The 17,116-nt window shown below is 48.0% G+C and overlaps 1 protein-coding gene across 8 annotated transcripts in view; it reads left to right on the top strand.

The window, feature by feature from the left end:
- Positions 1–17,116, top strand: part of KMT2E (lysine methyltransferase 2E (inactive)) — a 451,336-nt gene that overhangs the window by 14,455 nt on the left and 419,765 nt on the right. For all 8 annotated transcript variants that reach the window (XR_004540680.1, XM_033959237.1, XM_033959230.1 and 5 more), the window contains one exon: positions 10,425–10,609. Coding sequence is in view for 7 of the 8 variants with exons in the window: in XM_033959237.1 (XP_033815128.1) it covers positions 10,539–10,609 (71 nt within the window). In the remaining variant the exon portion in view is untranslated. The remainder of the gene's footprint in view (positions 1–10,424; positions 10,610–17,116) is intronic.

Genomic DNA, 17,116 nt, shown 5'->3' on the forward strand with positions numbered 1-17,116 from the left:
ATCCCCTACAAAAAAAGCTTTCTTATTGTAACCAAATACAAAATTGGTGTAATGCAATGAAGTAATCTGATTTATAAATAATTTAAGCATTTTATTAATTTCATTCTTATCATCAAGATTTCATCAAAAAACATACATATACAAAGACTAAACAGACAATGAACTAAAAGACATAAATATGTGCAAATACCAGGACAGCCAAAGGAATTCACTCTGTTCATAAGATAAATGTTCGAAAATCACTTAGCTTGAAAATCCAGTGAAGCCAAGGTACAGGTGAGCTCCCAGGCCATCCAGGAATCAAGTGAAACAAATCCAAATCAAGTCCAAATCCAGAACGAAACAAAATGCTGAAGTGCAAGTGCAGATGCGATGAAAAGTCAACAGTATTTCAATATAGTGCAAAGGCAAACTAATAGACATTCCACAATGTTCCCAAACACAGGATAAAAGCCAGAAAGGCAGCCAGTCTTCTCACCCTTCCTTGACACAGGCCGTGTTTCGATGATTATCTTTGTCAAGAGGAAGAACTAGGCTGGAAATAAGAATATTCAAAACACCAACAAAAAAACAAATGAAACAAATAATAACTTGACAAAATAAACCTAAATCACAGCACTCATACGGGGCAGAAGGTCAAAGCCGGATATCCCAGAAGCAAAGCTTGACTTGCAAACGCCACAAAAACGTCATGATGACAGAGAGGGGGCAGAGCATTAAATAGCTACTAATAAAATAACTTTAATGCTGCAAAATAAGCCTGCAAACAAACACAGACTAATTGAATTAAACAAATTAGAAAGTCATCAAGCTTTAATGAAGCACCAGCCACTCAATCTCTCTATTTAAACCATTGGATATAACAGTCTGCCAAGCGAAAATCAGGCGTTGCTCCTGGTAGGGTAAGTAAATGGGAAATGTCCCTCCCAGAATTAGCAGCAAATTGTTTAAAGTCACTATCAGATGAACATAGGTGCTTTATCCTCAGCATCTGGCCATAGATATACTATCACGCAAAGGTCTGGGATGATAACTGCGATAATGCAACACAGTGTTAGTATTAGTAGGTTTCTGAAAGATAGAAGTATCAAACTGCCCATTAAGATAATATAACTGAATAACATGGCTTATCTGATCTGCGGTTCTGTGTGTTTAAACAATTTGCTGCTAATTCTGAGGGGTACATTTCCCATTTACTTACCTACCAGGAGCAACGCCTGGCTTTTGTCCTGTGTTTGGGAACATTGTGGAATGTCTATTGAGTTTGCCTTTGCACTTTATTGAAATACTGTTGACCTTTCATCGCATCTGCACTTGCACTTCAGCATTTTGTTTCGTTCTGGATTTGGACTTGATTTGGATTTGTTTCACTTGATTCCTGGATGGCCTGGGAGCTCACCTGTGCCTTGGCTTCACTGGATTTTCAAGCTAAGTGATTTTCGAACATTTATCTTATGAACAGAGTGAATTCCTTTGGCTGTCCTGGTATTTGCACATATTTATGTCTTTTAGCTCATTGTCTGTTTAGTCTTTGTATATGTATGTTTTTTGATGAAATCTTGATGATAAGAATGAAATTAATAAAATGCTTAAATTATTTATAAATCAGATTACTTCATTGCATTACACCAATTTTGTATTTGGTTACAATAAGAAAGCTTTTTTTGTAGGGGATTCTTTATTTTGATCATTGAGTTATTGTTGAAACCTTTTTTGTTTTTGAATTTTTTCTTTAAGTTTTGTTTGGCCTATTACATCGACAGGACAAAGCCTCATCGTACTTCTCCCCAACTCTTTGTCTCATTTGATCCAAACAAATTGTAGCATCCTGTTTCCAAGCGAACAATTTCCAACTGGCTGGCTGTTTATATTTTGTTCTGTTATGCTCAGATTGGACTGGTACTTGAGAGTTGGGTCACAGCCCACAAAATCAGAGCTATGGCAGCTTCTGTTGCTTTCCTTAGATGTACTCCCATTAAGGTAATCTGTAAAGCTGCCACCTGGTCCTCAGTTCATACTTTCACTTCTCACTATTGTCTGGAGTCTTTCTCCAGGCGGGATGGGCATTTGGCCAATATGTATTACAAAATTTATTTTCCTGAAGACCAACACTCCCACTATCCCATTCTGGTTAGGTTGGAGGTCACCCATCAGTGTCCTGGAATAAAGCACAGTTACTTACCATAACAGGTGTTATCCAGGGACAGCAGGCAGATATTCTCACAACCCACCCACCTCCCTGGGTTGGCTTCTTAGCTGGCTTATCTTAACTGAGGGACTGTGTGCCTACGTCGGACGGGAAGGCACTCGTGCATGTGTGGTGCGGGTTATCTTGAACTTTCTAAAATCTTAAAGTGGTGATGCACTTTTGATGTGGTCCATACCCGGTCTCCTTCGGTGACGTCGCCCATCAGTGAGAATATCTGCCTGCTGTCCCTGGATAACACCTGTTATGGTAAGTAACTGTGCTTTCCATTTCACTGAGGCAAAGGATCTGCCTGCAGTTGCACCAGACACTCTTTCCTGAGCTGATGTGGCAACTATGCTATGCATGAGCACCACAGCTATGCATGAGGAGATGCAGAGCATACGGAGGGACCTGCAGACCCTCACTAGGACTCCCTTTACAGACAACCATACCTTACACCTCCACCACTGTGCCTGCAACCCAGGAACCAGCAACAGCCAAATGGCACTATGTGGCAATCCAGTGCCCTGTCCCATGTCAGGCCTCTGCTCAGCACACTGACACCAGTGAGAAATCTGGCAGTGACTCTGAGGCTGTAAAAGCTGCCTCTGCTTCAGCACAGGTTAGAGGAGGGGTCAGGGAGGGTTCCAAAGGAACGTGGGAGGTGCCATGCTAAGGAGAGGGGGAAGTAGGCAATGGGGTCACTTGCTGTGTTGGGGAAGGGGGTATGAGTGTGTGCTGGAGGAGGGGGAGGGATATGTGGCTATGTGCTAGGGGAGGGGAAAGTGGTGATGATGGTGGTGATGGTGTAATTGCTAGGAATATGACACGTTAACCATTAATAAACAATTATTGTATTTTTCGCTCCATAAGACACACTTTTTTCCCACCCAAAAGTAGGTGGAAACTCGGTGTGTCTTTTGTAGTGAAGGTATAAAAATTCCCCCCCCCCCACGGTACCGTTTAAAAACACCCCTCCTGTCGCCGTACCTTTTTAAAACATCCCGCCCACTGCGCTGCCGCATGCCTGCTACACTTGCACGCCCACCGCTGCTACACCTTTTTAAAACCCCGCCCGTTGTGGTACCTTGTTACAAATAACCTGGTGGTCCAGCGTGATCCCTTCGCTAGCTGTCTCCTCTTATTTCCCAGCCAGCGGTGCAGAGGTCAGAAGAGCACAGAGGTCAGGAGCAAAGCTTTCTGTGCTCCCGCTTGGGCCTGTGCTGCTTTTTGAATGGCTGCGATCAATTCTCATGAGTCCCGCGAGAACTGATTGCAGCCATTCAGAAAGCAACGCGGGCCCAAGTGAGAGTGTGGAAAGCTTTGCTCCTGACCTCTGCGCCGCTGGCTGGGAAATAGGAGGAGACAGCTAGCGACAGAGGAAGGGATTTTAAAAGGTACCGGGGTGGGGAGATGTTTAAAATACCAAGACATCCATCTTGGGAGGGAGGGATTTTTAAAGGTACCGGGGGGGGGGGGGGGTATGATTAAAAAAAAGGTTCTGGAGGGTACATAGGGGTATGGGGGGATGATTTAAGGTACTGGGGGAGGTATGTGGGGGGTGTGGGGGATGATTTAGGGTACATGGGGGTATGGGGCCTGCTTGCTTGCTTGCCTGTTTGTCACTAGGTCTGCCTGCCACTAGGCCAGCCTGCCTGTCACTAAGCCACTTGGCTAGCTTGCCTGCCACTAGGCCTGCCTGCCCTGTACGCCCTGTGCCCTGTCCTGGCCTACCACTAGACCACCAGAGGGGGGAAAGGGTACAGAGCCTGGCAGGGATGGGAGACAGGGTGTAGAGCCTGACAAGGAGTATGGGGTTGGGTACAGAGCCTGGCAGGGAGAATTTGGTTCAGAATGTTTTTTTTCTTGTTTTCCTCCTCTAAATCTAGGGTGTGTCTTATGGTCAGGTGCGTCTTCTGAAGTGAAAAATACAGTAATTTCACTGATCTTTAATGGATGTTTGTCAGTAATAACTTGCCTGGTACACACTCTGGGGTTGGGAAGGAACTGAGACAGGCTGCCTTTTTGGATGCCAAGATTAGAGAGCATAAGAACATAAGCATTGCCTCTGCCGGGTCAGACCAGGGGTCCATCGTGCCCAGCAGTCTGCTCCCAAGGTCGGCCCCCCCAGGTCCATGACCTATAAGTGATCCTTTACCTAAATCATTCATTCCCTAATCATATTATCATAGAAATAGACGGCAGATAAGGGCCACGGCCCATTCAGTCTGCCCACCCCAATGACCCTCCCCTACCTTTCTCTATGAAAGGTAGGGGAGGGTCATTATCCTGTGTAGTAACCCTCTATCTATACCCTTCAATCCCCTTTTCTATCAGGAAGTTATCCAATCTCGTTTTGAAACCCAATATTGTACTCTGTCCTATCACCTCTTCTGGAAGTGCATTCCAGGTGTCCACCACCCTCTGAGTGAAGAAGAACTTCCTAGCATTCGTTTTGAATCTCTCTCCTTTCAACTTTTCTGAATGCCCTCTTGTTTTTGTTGTCTCCGCTAGTCTGAAGAATCTGTCCCTCTCCACCCTCTCTATGCCTTTCATGATTTTATAAGTCTCTATCATGTCCCCTCTAAGTCTCCGCTTTTCCAGGGAAAAGAGCCCCAGCTTCATATGAAAGGTTTTCCATGCCCTTGTTGCTCTTCTCTGGACCCTCTTGAGTATTGCCATATCCTTCTTAAGGTACGGCGACCAGTATTGGACACAGTACTCCAGATGTGGGCGCACCATCGCCCGATACAGTGGCAGGATAACTTCCTTCGTTCTGGTAGTGATACCTTTTTTGATAATGCCCAACATTCTGTTCGCTTTCTTTGAGGCCGCTGCACATTGTGCCGCCGGCTTCATTGTTTTATCCACCAATACCCCCAAGTCCTTTTCTAGGTCGCCTTCCCCCAGTTCCATCCCTCCCATCATATAGCTATACATAGAGTTCCTTTTCTCTATGTGCAAAACTTTACATTTCTCTACATTGAAGCTCATCTGCCATCTTTTTGCCCACTCACTCAGTTTGTTCAGGTCTCTTTGTAGTTCTTTGCATTCCTCGACAGTTCTGACCCTACTGGAGAGTTTTGTGTCGTCCGTGAATTTTATAACTTCGCACTAGAGAATGACACGGTGACAAAATTCATCACCGTTCCCGTCCCCGCGGATAACCCCGGGAAACCATCTTCATGTCATTCTTTAAGGAGAGAGGGAAGAATCAGAGTATGAATGGGTACAACCACTGATCCGCAAGTTTTTCTTTGAAGAATGCTGGTGTAGAAGGACCGAGGTTGAAATAGACACTAGAAAATGACATGGGATTATTTCCCGCGGATATCCGCTGGGACGGGAACGGTGATGAATTTTGTCATCGTGTCATTCTCTACTTCGCACTTCATCCCTGTTTCCAGGTCATTAATGAATATATTGAACAGCAGTGGTCCCAGCACTGACCTCTGTGGGACACCACTTGTGACCCCTTTCCAGTCAGAGTAGTGTCCCTTTACCCCTACCCCCTGTTTCCTGTCTGCCAGCCAATTCTTGATCCATCTGTGCACATCCCCTTCCATCCCATGGCTCCGCAGTTTCCTTAGTAGGCGCTCATGCGGTACCTTGTCGAAGGCTTTTTGGAAATCCAGATATAAAATGTCTTTGGGGTCACCTTTGTCCAATTGTTCGCTTATCCCCTCAAAGAAATGTAGTAGGTTCGTTTGGCACGATCTTCCTTTACAGAAACCATGCTGGCTTGTTCTCATCAGATTATTTTTTTCTATATGCTCATTGATACTTTCCTTGATCAATGATTCGGCCATTTTCCCCGGACTGAGGTTAAGCTCACTGGTCTGTAGTTCCCTGGGTCGCCTCTTGATCCTTTTTTGAAGATAAGTGCAACATTCGCTATCCTCCAGTCCTCCGGGATTACCCCTGTTTTCAAGGATAGCTTACAAATCTGCCGCAGTAACTCCGCTGTTTCGTCTCTGAGCTCTTTCAGTATTCTCGGGTGGATTCCTTCTGGGCACGGAGATTTGTCAGTCTTTAATCTATCTATCTGTTTGAGTACATCTTTGAGGCTTACCTCCATGCATGATAATTTTCCCTCTTGATCCTCCTTGAAGATTTTTTCCGGTTCCAGCACGTTGGATGTGTCTTCTCTTGTAAAGACCAACGAGAAGAACATGTCTGTCAGCCACATCTTTTTCCTCCTTCACCATTCCCTTCCTGTCTCCCTCATCTAGAGGTCCTACCTCCTCCCTCACCGGCTGCTTTCATTTCACATATGAAAAGGCTTTGAACTTCTGAGCCATCTTCTCTGGTCTGTAGAGTAGCTCACCCCCGAATGGTCAAGACATCTGAAGCCATTCTTAAACTGACCAAATGTGAGCTCAATGATGGTTTTGGTGCTCCTGTGTTACCTATTGTGGTCGTCCTCTGCAACATTTTGTGGGTGCTTGCACAGAAGGAGTGTTCATAAGAACATAAGAGTTGCCATACTGGGACAGATCAAAGGTCCATCAAACCCAGCATCCTGTTTCCAACAGTGGCCAACCCAGGTCCCTAGCAAGATCCTTGGGGGCCAAGTGCAGATATTAGATGGGTGGGACAGAGTCCATTTGGATAAACAGATGGGAGGCTAAACTCAAGGCAAGTTGTTTATATAGTTAAACAAGGTATAAGGAACTGATTTAGTTACAGTGTGTGTAACAAGCTAGTCTTGGTGCAGAATGAATGTATAGTCAATACTGTATTTATTAAAGGCTTGGGTGAAGAGCCAGGCTTTTACTTGCCTTCTGAAGTACAGGTAATCTGGAGTTAGACATAACCCCTCTGAGTGTAAATTCCAGAGTACGAGAGCTACTCCTGAGAAGGCTCACTGGTGGGTATCACATTGTACAATTTGTAATCTTCTTTGGATAAAAGTAGAGAAGAAATAATAAGCTATAACTTCTTTTGATGAGGGTATAGATAGTGATGCTGCTTGAGAGAAGGACCTTAGGTGGTGCGTGACGGAAGGAAAAATTAGGTCCTTACCTGCTAATTTTCTCATGGTATTGTTATGAGGCTAGGGGCATGATGAGGTTGGTGTGTCCCTGTGGTGCTTATCTAGCAGCCAACTACCATTGAACTCTCCTCATGTTGCTGTCTTGTACATTCCAGAAGGCTGTAGGATATTTGCTATTGTGAGTAGAGCCAGGGTCTCAGGCACACACATCCAGGTTTCAAGTTTATTTTGTATTTGATAAAATTGCTTTTCTCAAAGATTACAAGGTGATGAACAATAAACAAAAAATCTGGTAAAAGAGGGAGACATACAATATAGGGATAGACAGATGTACATTTCATAGGGAAATCGGGGAAGAACTACAATTTGATATAGGAAAGAGAACAAATAAGGATAAACAATAGGAGTTATATTAGATCAGTACTTGCTTACTTCAAATGAAAATAGTAACTCAGCTAAAGACAAATTAATTAAAGGCGTCTCTATACAAGAAATTGTTTTGTTTTGGTTTAAATTTTTTGAGGTTCTTTTCTCTTACCTGAGCTGGCAGTAGGTTCCACGATTGGGAAGCAGAGTGTGGTATGTCTAGTATTTTTGATTCGTAGGGATGGAATAGTAAGTACATTTTTGTCCACAGATCGAAAAGAGTGGGAAGGAGAATATGGAATAATGACTCAGTCTAGAAATAGCGACACATTGAATTGTAAAACTTTAAATGTGATGAGTGTCTTGGCCAATCAGGGACTTTCTTAGGTAATCACTAAGGAAGTTCCTGATTGACTGAGGTACCTCAGGCCCCTCCCAAGGGAGGAACCTGAGGTGCCTGAGCTAATCAAGGCCTTAGGCCCCGCCCTGTGCATTGCATGATGCGCTGAGGTGGGGCCTAAGGCCCCTGAATCATCGCGGGAAGGATTGGAGCAGGAGAGATTGAGCACCCCTCCTGCTCCATTAAAGGTACAGGGAGGGGGGGGTGGGGAGGGGAATGGAGAGGGGGCATCCGGTCGGTGGCAGGGGGAAGTCAGCATCCCTCCTGCCATTTTTTTTTTGGGGGGGCAGTCGGGAGTGGGAACCCTCCTGCCATAATTTTAAAGGGCTGCGGCGGGGCATATTTTTTTGGGGGGGAGGTTTTGGGACACCTGGCGGGAGAGGGAGGGGAGGTTAACTTTTTTTTTTAATTGGGCTGATATTTTGCATGTATAAAACAAAATATCTGCCCGATTAAAAAAAAAATGTAAAAAGCTGACAGAAGCCCTGACAGCAGTGACAGGAGGCTGCTTCTCCTGTCACTACGGTCAGGGCTCTGCCCCGATTCAGTAGGTTTTGAGTCAAAATTTGCATGCAAATGATTTACACCTCCGTGCAAATCATTTGCATGCAAACAAGATAGTGAATCGCCTGCCCGGCCATGGATCAGATTTCCCATGGTTCGTATCCGTGTGCTTAGTGAATCTAGCCCTAAGTGCAGATGTGCTGGATACACCCAAGCTAGATCATTTGTTTTCGTTATAGCACTTGGCCATTCATACTGTATCCATGTCCACGGAACACCCACAGAACGCCTCTATGATAGACGTCTTGACGTGGATGCTGAGTCTTCCTGAATGCATTGTTTGTTTTTTTTATTTTGCAACAGCATTATTGCCTGATTTGGACATCCATTCAGGGTTTAGAACAGTTTTTGGACGTCTGTGTTTTTTGGTTATGAGCCCCAAAGTTTCCTAGATCACTCAACATGGAATGACCCAACATGATTGATTAGATTTATTTGACACATTGACTAATTCTAAAGATATAAAGGATTTCATTTCTTTAGTTGATTGTTTAATAGTCTAGGTCAGTGTTCTTCAACCTTTTTACACCTATGGACCAGCGGAAATAAAATAATTATTTTGTGGACTGGCAAAGTACTAAGACTGAAATTAAAAACCCCGTCTCCGCTCCATTCCCGCAGCTCAGTCCCTGTCCCGTCCCCGTGAACTCAGTCCTCATCTCCATCCTGTGCACAGGGAGTGGGGAAAGAGAGAGATCCATGGTGCATCTTTCCCACTCCCTCAACTGCCATATCCAACATTTTTCCCTCTCTCATCCCCCGGATCATGTACAGCATTTTTCACTATTGCCCACCAGCCCCATGCCCAACATTTCTCCTATCACCCCTCTCCAGCACAATGTCACACCTCTCCCTCCCTCACTATGTCCAACATTCCTCCCCCTTGCATCCTCTTCAATCTGTCCCTCTGTTCCCTCTCCACCACCTTATTCAACATTTCTCCCTCTCATCCTTCTCTTCCCCATGTATCTCTACCTCATTCCTCTCTCTATGCCCAACAATTTTCCTCTTTCTTCTTTTCCCCGTGTGCACCATTTTTCCCTCTCACTTACACACTCATCCCCACTATTCTCCCTTTCTATCCCCTCCTTTGTGTCCCAAGTACATGCCTATTCCCTTCATTTTGTGTCCCTCCTCCTTACCTTCCAACCTTTGTCCCAAATTCATGCCCCTCCCATGTCCCAACGTGCTCCTCCCCCCTTTGTCCCACATTATCCCTTCTCTCCCTTGCTCAGGCAGGGCTGTCCAGCTGGGCATGCCCCCCTCTGCAGAAGCTGGATCAGCACTGGCAGCTCTCTTCGCACTTGCAGCTGCCTGTGAATCCAGCAGGCACCCTCTTTCCCTATCGCCTGCAAGTCCAGCAGTCCCCCACCCTTGCACCAGGCCCCCCTCCGCTGAAGCCGACTGGATGGCTTCCCTCCAATGTCAGAGCTGATGTCAGAGGGAAGCCTTTCTGGTCAACCGGGGATTCCAGGCAGTTATCTCGACTGTCGGACGCCTTCTTCCTTCCAGCTTGGCTGCTCCTTATCTTCAGCGCCAGCCACACGTGTTTGCCGGGACAGCGCGCAGCGACTCTTGTATGCTGCTGATCTGGTTCTGGTTCCGGGTTCGCCTTGTGCAGCATGCAAGAGCCACTGTGTGCTGTCCTGGCAAACAAATGCAGCTGGTGCTTAAGATAAGGAGCAGCCAAGCCGGACGGAAGAAGGTGTCCAACAGTTGAGATAACTACCTGGAGGGGACCGCTTGAAGGGGACACGAATTCTTCACAGACCGGCAGAAAATTTTTGTGGACCGGCACCAGTCCGTGGACCAGCGGTTGAAGAACACTGGTCTAGGTTCCTATTTGAAAATTGTACTAATATTGTTGATATATGTTTTAGATTCATTGCTTTCTTTTTTTATTTTAACAGGGTTTGTGGATGCACTTAGATGTTTGCAATGAGCACTGTGGCTGGCATGCCCCAGTGTTTTGGATACCAATGCATAGGACTCCGTAGTAATCGTATTTATCAGAAGCGAACGTCATGAGCATAGTTTTCCCATCACGGGTTGACACAGCAGAAACTTCATATGTGGACATGGCTGCAGGTTCAGAGTAAGTATATACTTTTAATATGATTCTCTAGATTTGAAATACTATTTCAGTCCCTTAACTACATTTTACTTTTGAGATGTGGAAGACATGTGAAGCTGATAGTAATATTTTGTTTTATACCACATTACATTACTTAAATTACATTAGTGTCTTTTATTCTGCCAATACCTTACGGTTCTAGGCGGATTCCAAAAAGAGGCAATCTAGTCATATCCAGTAAGATTTCAAGATCCTTCTAGCTTTTGCTGTCACCTTTTCAACCTGTTTGGCCACCTTAAGATCATCACATATAATCACACTGAAGTCCCGCTCTTCTGTCGTGCACATAAGCTCTTCACTCCCTAATCAAATTTCAGGTTTAATAAAATTTTGATTAATCGCTTAATCATAATTCTAAGCGATGTACACAGTACTAAAATTACAAAATTTAGGGAACAATACAATGCATAACAAGAGCTAAGTCTTGGAGGACTATTGACAAACTTGACAAACCTATAAAACACTAGGGAGGGAAGGAAAAAAGAACTACATGTTATTTGAAAGTAAGCAAGACATTCAAGGAGAATACATGAAGGTATGGGAAGTCAAAATGCTACAATGAGGTTATACAGTAATCTGTACCGTTCCCTCGGATTTTTGCAGCCCAAATACATGACCTTGCATTTCTTAGCATTAAATTTTAGCTGCCAAATTTCAGACCATTCTTCAAGTTTCATCAGGTCTTTTTTCATGTTATTCACGCCATCCGGCATTTTATACTCAATTGCAGATTTTGGTATCTGCAAAGAGGCAAATCTTACCCGACAACCCTTGAGCAATATGGTTTATAAAAATGTTTAGCAGAACAGGCCCAAGAACAGAACCCTGAGGCACACCACTATTAACATCCCTTTCCTCAGAGCGATCTCCATTGATCACTACCCTCTGTCGCTTTCCACTCAACAAGTTCTTGACCTAGCCCGTAACTTTGGGACCCATCCTGAGGGCACTCAGTTTATTTATTAGATGTCTGTGTGGAACACTGTCAAAGGCTTTGCTAAAATCTAAATACACCACATCTAGTGCACATCCTCTGTCCAATTCTTTGGTCACCCAATCAAAGAAATTGATCAGATTTGTCTTGACAAGACCTACCTCTAGTGAATCCATGTTGCCTCTGGTCCTGTAATCCACAAGATTCCAGAAACTTGACCATTCTCTGTTTTAAAAGTGTTCCATTAATTTGCTTAATTGACTACAAATTAGAGAGATAAGTTTCTTTGTACTCTGTGACGATAATTACTATATAATCATATAATCACAGCTATGATCCAATTAAAAAGTTAACCATTTATGTTTATACAAAATACATTGTTGAAAATAACTTTGTGAAGTACTCAGACCAAGAAACCCATATAATAGTGATGTCACTACAATGAGGTTTACAAGGGGACCATCATCGCCTTCACGAGTCCCCTGCCCTCCCTATATGTACTTTAAAACCTATAACCTAACTGTTAGGTCCATCCAGCTTGTGGTACTTATCTGTATTGGGGAGCATTTAGTGTGTTGACTCTCATTGGTGACTTATTAAAATTAAAGTGCATGTGCTTCAATAAAGTCCTGAAAGTTTTTTCTTTTATGAATGAATTCCCGTCCCCCCGACCCGGATTTCGTCTCTTCGTCAGGGAGGGACACTAGTGAAGGCTCGCTGAGTTCAGGAACAATCAAACGGCCCGTCCACTTTGATTGTTCCTGAACTCAGCGAGCCTTCATTAGTGTCCCTCCCTGACGAAGAGACGAAATCCGGGTCGGGGGGACGGGAATTCATTCATAAAAGAAAAAACTTTCAGGACTTTATTGAAGCACATGCACTTTAATTTTAATAAGTCACCAATGAGAGTCAACAGCACTAAATGCTTCCCAATACAGATAAGTACCACAAGCTGGATGGACCTAACAGTTAGGTTATAGGTTTTAAAGTACATATAGGGAGGGCAGGGGACTCGTGAAGGCGATGATGGTCCCCTTGTAAACTTCATTGTAGTGACATCACTATTATATGGGTTTCTTGGTCTGAGCACTTCACAAAGTTATTTTCAACAATGTATTTTGTATAAACATAAATGGTTAACTTTTTAATTGGATCATAGCTGTGATTATATGATTATCCCAGGACAAGCAGGCATGATATTCTCACACATGGGTGACGTCATCTACGGAGCCCCAGCGCGGACAGCTTTTTAAGCAAACTTGCTAGAAGTTTCAAGTTTGCACACTGCACCACGCATGTGCTAGCCTTCTCGCCACTAGAGGGCGCATCCCCACCTCGTGGTCCTCAGTTCGTTTTCATCCGCGGAGCCAGAAGCCCTGTGGATTATCTGTGCTAAGATTGCCTTCTGTCGCCGCGGCTGTGTTGCATTTTTGACGCGGTCGCTGCGTTTTTGGTTTATTTCTTTCTTTCTTTCTTTCTTTCTTTAAAAAAAAAAAAAATAAATAAATTTTTTCGTTTCCGCGCTCCGGGGGCTCCCGGTAGCCGTGGCCGAGGAACCTCGCTTGTTCCCGGCCTTGTTTTGGGCCCATGTCCCGGCCCGTAACGGGATTTAAGAAGTGTGGTAGGTGTGATCGACTTTTGTCCATCACTGATCCTCACAGGTGCTGCCTGAGGTGTTTGGGGCCCCATCACCCGACAGCGTCGTGCCCTAAGTGTGCCACCTTCCAGAAACGGGCTCTTAACCGTCGAAAGGCCCGGATGGCTGATCTCTTCGCCGTTGATACCCCGGCGGGGAAGGCCTCGAGCTCGGCCTCGGCTTCGGCCCCGGCCTCGACCTCGGCCTCGACCTCGGACCCCTCGGTTCCCTCGAAGCTGGTCACTTCGCAGAAGCAAGCCTCGGGTAAGTCTCCACTTCCTTCCTCAGCTCCATCTGGCAGGAAGCCATCCTCGGGCTCTTCGTCGGCGGGACCGCCGGCCTCGACCCAGACCAAGGGATCGAAGGGGGGCGCCCCGAGGGAATACTCGAGACCGAGGTCGCCCTCTGCGGAGCGCCCCCAGGTATTGCCCCAGGGTCTTACTATCCCGGTATTCCAGGAGTTGCTTCGCGCTTTAATCTCCTCGGAACTCTCCGGGGCCATTGAGACTTTGCAGCAGGCTTCGGCCTCGACTTCGGTCTCGGTGGCCCCGCAGTTGGCGACCTCGGCCTCGGGCACCGGCCTTTCAGCGGCCGAAGCTCCCTCGGCCTCGACCACGTTGCTTCCCTCGGCTCCGACCTCGATGACACAGCCTGAGGTCAGTGTGCGACCCCGAGACAAGCAGCGTCGGGTACGCCGGATTTCCTCATCCTCCTCCCCGAGGTCTTCGCGGGGTTCTTCACCCTCGAGCAAGCCCCGGCCGAAGCATCGCCTCAAAAAAGCAAAGCGGGCTCGAGCCTCGCCCCGAAGGAGTCGTCGCTCGACCCCGCCCGAGACCGAGGCACTGTGTGTCGAGGATCTTCGCCTCGACAACCCCAATCTGGTACTAACACTGGAGGGTTCCCGTGCCTCCTCACCGAGGCGGAAGGGACGGACCTCCAGGCCCCGTACCCCGGGGGGTTCCCCGAGGGGGTCTCTTCGGCGGGCTGTCTCCCCGACCCCTTCGAGGTCGCGGGATCGTGCTTCTTGGGGTTCGGGGTCTGGAGGGCAGTTTGGCTATTCTCGCCAGGCATCTCCCTTTGACTCCGCTGAGAAGTCTCGGTCGCCCTCCCCACCTGCACGGACTACTTCTTTTTCGAAATTCGTCCATGATATGGCGAAGGCGTTGGGGGTGGACCTGGCGGCGGGGTCCATCTATACTAAGGAGTTTTTGGAAGAGCAGGATTCCCCGGCCCCTCAACGGGAATCCCCCCGCCTCCCGCTTAACAAGGTCCTCCTTCAAACCTTGCTGCGGAACCTTGAGGCCCCTCTTACAGTGGCGGTAGTGCCCACCAAGATGGAATCAAAATACCGGACTCTTCCCCCTAAGGGGTTTGAAAAAGGACAACTTTCCCATCAGTCACTCTTGGTTGAGTCGGCTCTTAAGCGCTCGCAGCCCTCGAGAGTCTCGGCTGCTGTCCCCCCGGGGAGAGAGGGACGGACCCTAGATAAATTTGGCCGTCGCCTGTACGCAAATTCCCAGATGGCCACGAGGGTCCTCAACTATGCTTTCGCCTACTCTTCCTATCTCAGGTCCATGGTCAAGGATCTGCCGGAATTTCAGGGGCTGATCCCGGAGTCACATAGGGAGAAATTTGCCTCATTTGCGTCCAACCTATCCCAGCTCAGATTTTATCTGTTCCATGCGGTGTATGACGCCTTTGAGCTCGCCTCGAGGGTCTCGGCTTGTGCGGTTGCCATGCGCCGGCTGGCCTGGCTGCGGACCCTCGAGATGGACCCCAACCTACAGGAGCGCTTAGCCAATCTACCCTGTGTCGGGTCGGAATTGTTCGACGACTCCCTGGATGCGGCTACCAAGAAGCTGTCTGAACAGGAGCGCTCTTTGGCGGCTCTCGTTCGCCCGAAGCCTAAGCCGTTGCCTCAGAGGCCATTCAAGCAACCACCTAGGCGGTATCCTCAAAAAACGACGCCGGCCTTTTCGAGGCCTCCGCCTCGACGTCCACCCCAGGGGAGAGGGGGGCCTCCCAAGCCCGCTGCGCAGGGGACATCTAAGCCGGCACCGTCCTTTTGACGGGATGAGCGGCAGGGGGCTGGCCCCCGCCGCGTCGGCATCCAACCCCCTCCCCATCGGGGGTCGGCTCTCGGCTTTTGCCAGGGTCTGGTCAGAGATAACGTCGGACGCATGGGTGCTCCGGACCATCTCAGAGGGCTATTCATTAAACTTCTCAAGACAGCCTACCGACATGCCCCCCGGGGCGTGCCCGCCCAATCGGAGCCAGTTGGCCCTTCTCCGAGAGGAAGCCAGGGCCCTGTTGAGCCTCCGGGCGGTCGAAGTGGTGCCTCTCGACCAGCAGGGCCAGGGATTTTATTCCCGTTACTTTTTGGTCCCAAAGAAGACCGGGGACTTGCGCCCCATTTTGGACCTCCGGAAGCTCAACAAGTTCCTGGTCAGGGAGAAGTTCCGTATGTTATCGCTTCCGATTCTATATCCTCTGTTGGACGAGGGGGACTGGATGTGCTCCCTCGATTTGAAGGAAGCGTACACCCATGTTCCGGTGCATCCCGACTTTCGGAAGTTTTTAAGATTTCAGGTCGGGGACTTGCACCTACAATACCGTGTACTACCCTTCGGTCTGGCTTCGTCCCCTCGGGTATTCACGAAATGCATGGTGGTGGTCGCGGCTGCTCTGCGTTCCCGGGGGTTGCAGGTCTTTCCCTATCTGGACGATTGGCTGATCAAGGCCCCGACAAGGGAAGGAGTTATTTCAGCGACCCAACAGACTATCACGCTTCTTCAGGGTCTCGGGTTCGAGGTGAACTTTCCCAAGTCTCACTTGCAGCCGACTCAATCCCTCCAGTTTATAGGGGCCGTGCTGGACACGGTTCTCCTCCGTGCCTTCCTTCCTTCTCCGCGACTGGAGGCCCTGCTTCGCCTGGGCCGGCAGGTTGCGCAACGGCAGGTAGTGTCAGCTCAACGCCTGATGGTGCTTTTGGGGCACATGGCATCGACGGTCCAAGTAACCCCATTTGCCCGGTTGCACCTGAGGATCCCTCAGTGGACCTTGGCCTCGCAATGGCGTCAGGACCGCGACCCGCTATCTCGACGTTTGACTGTGACTCCGTCCTTCAGACGCTCGCTCCGTTGGTGGACCAACTCTACAAATCTGTCCGGAGGTTTGCTCTTTCGAGTTCCTCCGCATTGCAAGGTCCTGACCACGGACTCGTCGGAGTATGCGTGGGGAGCGCATCTGGACGGTTTGCGAACGCAAGGCCTATGGTCGGCCGCGGACCGTCGGTGTCACATCAACGTGTTGGAGCTTCGGGCCATTTATCTGGCCGCTCGTGCCTTCTGTCACCTTCTGCACGATCGAGTGGTTCTCGTTCGGACAGACAACCAGGTGGCAATGTATTACGTCAACAAGCAAGGAGGGACGGGCTCTTGGCCTCTGTGCCAGGAAGCCCTGCGGCTTTGGACATGGGCCGTCTCTCAGAACGTTTTCTTGCGGGCGGTTTACATTCAGGGGGAGCTGAATTGTCTAGCAGACAAACTCAGTCGTCTCCTCCAGCCACACGAGTGGTCGCTGAACTCCCGAGTCCTACGCGAGGTCTTCGACCGCTGGGGGACTCCTCAGGTGGATCTGTTTGCTTCGCCCGAGACTTGCAAACTACCCCTCTACTGTTCTCGGATGTACTCACGGGACCGTCTCGAGGCCGATGCTTTTCTTCTCGACTGGGAGGGGAGGTTCCTTTATGCGTTCCCTCCTTTCCCTCTGATTTTGAGAACGTTGGTTCATCTGAAATCGACCAAGGCCACTATGATTCTCATTGCGCCTCGCTGGCCAAGACAACACTGGTTCTCCCTGCTTCTTCAACTCAGTGTCAGGGAGCCTCTGCTTCTGC

The sequence above is a fragment of the Geotrypetes seraphini genome, chromosome 9, assembly GCF_902459505.1.
Source record: "Geotrypetes seraphini chromosome 9, aGeoSer1.1, whole genome shotgun sequence".
NCBI lineage: Eukaryota > Metazoa > Chordata > Amphibia > Gymnophiona > Dermophiidae > Geotrypetes > Geotrypetes seraphini.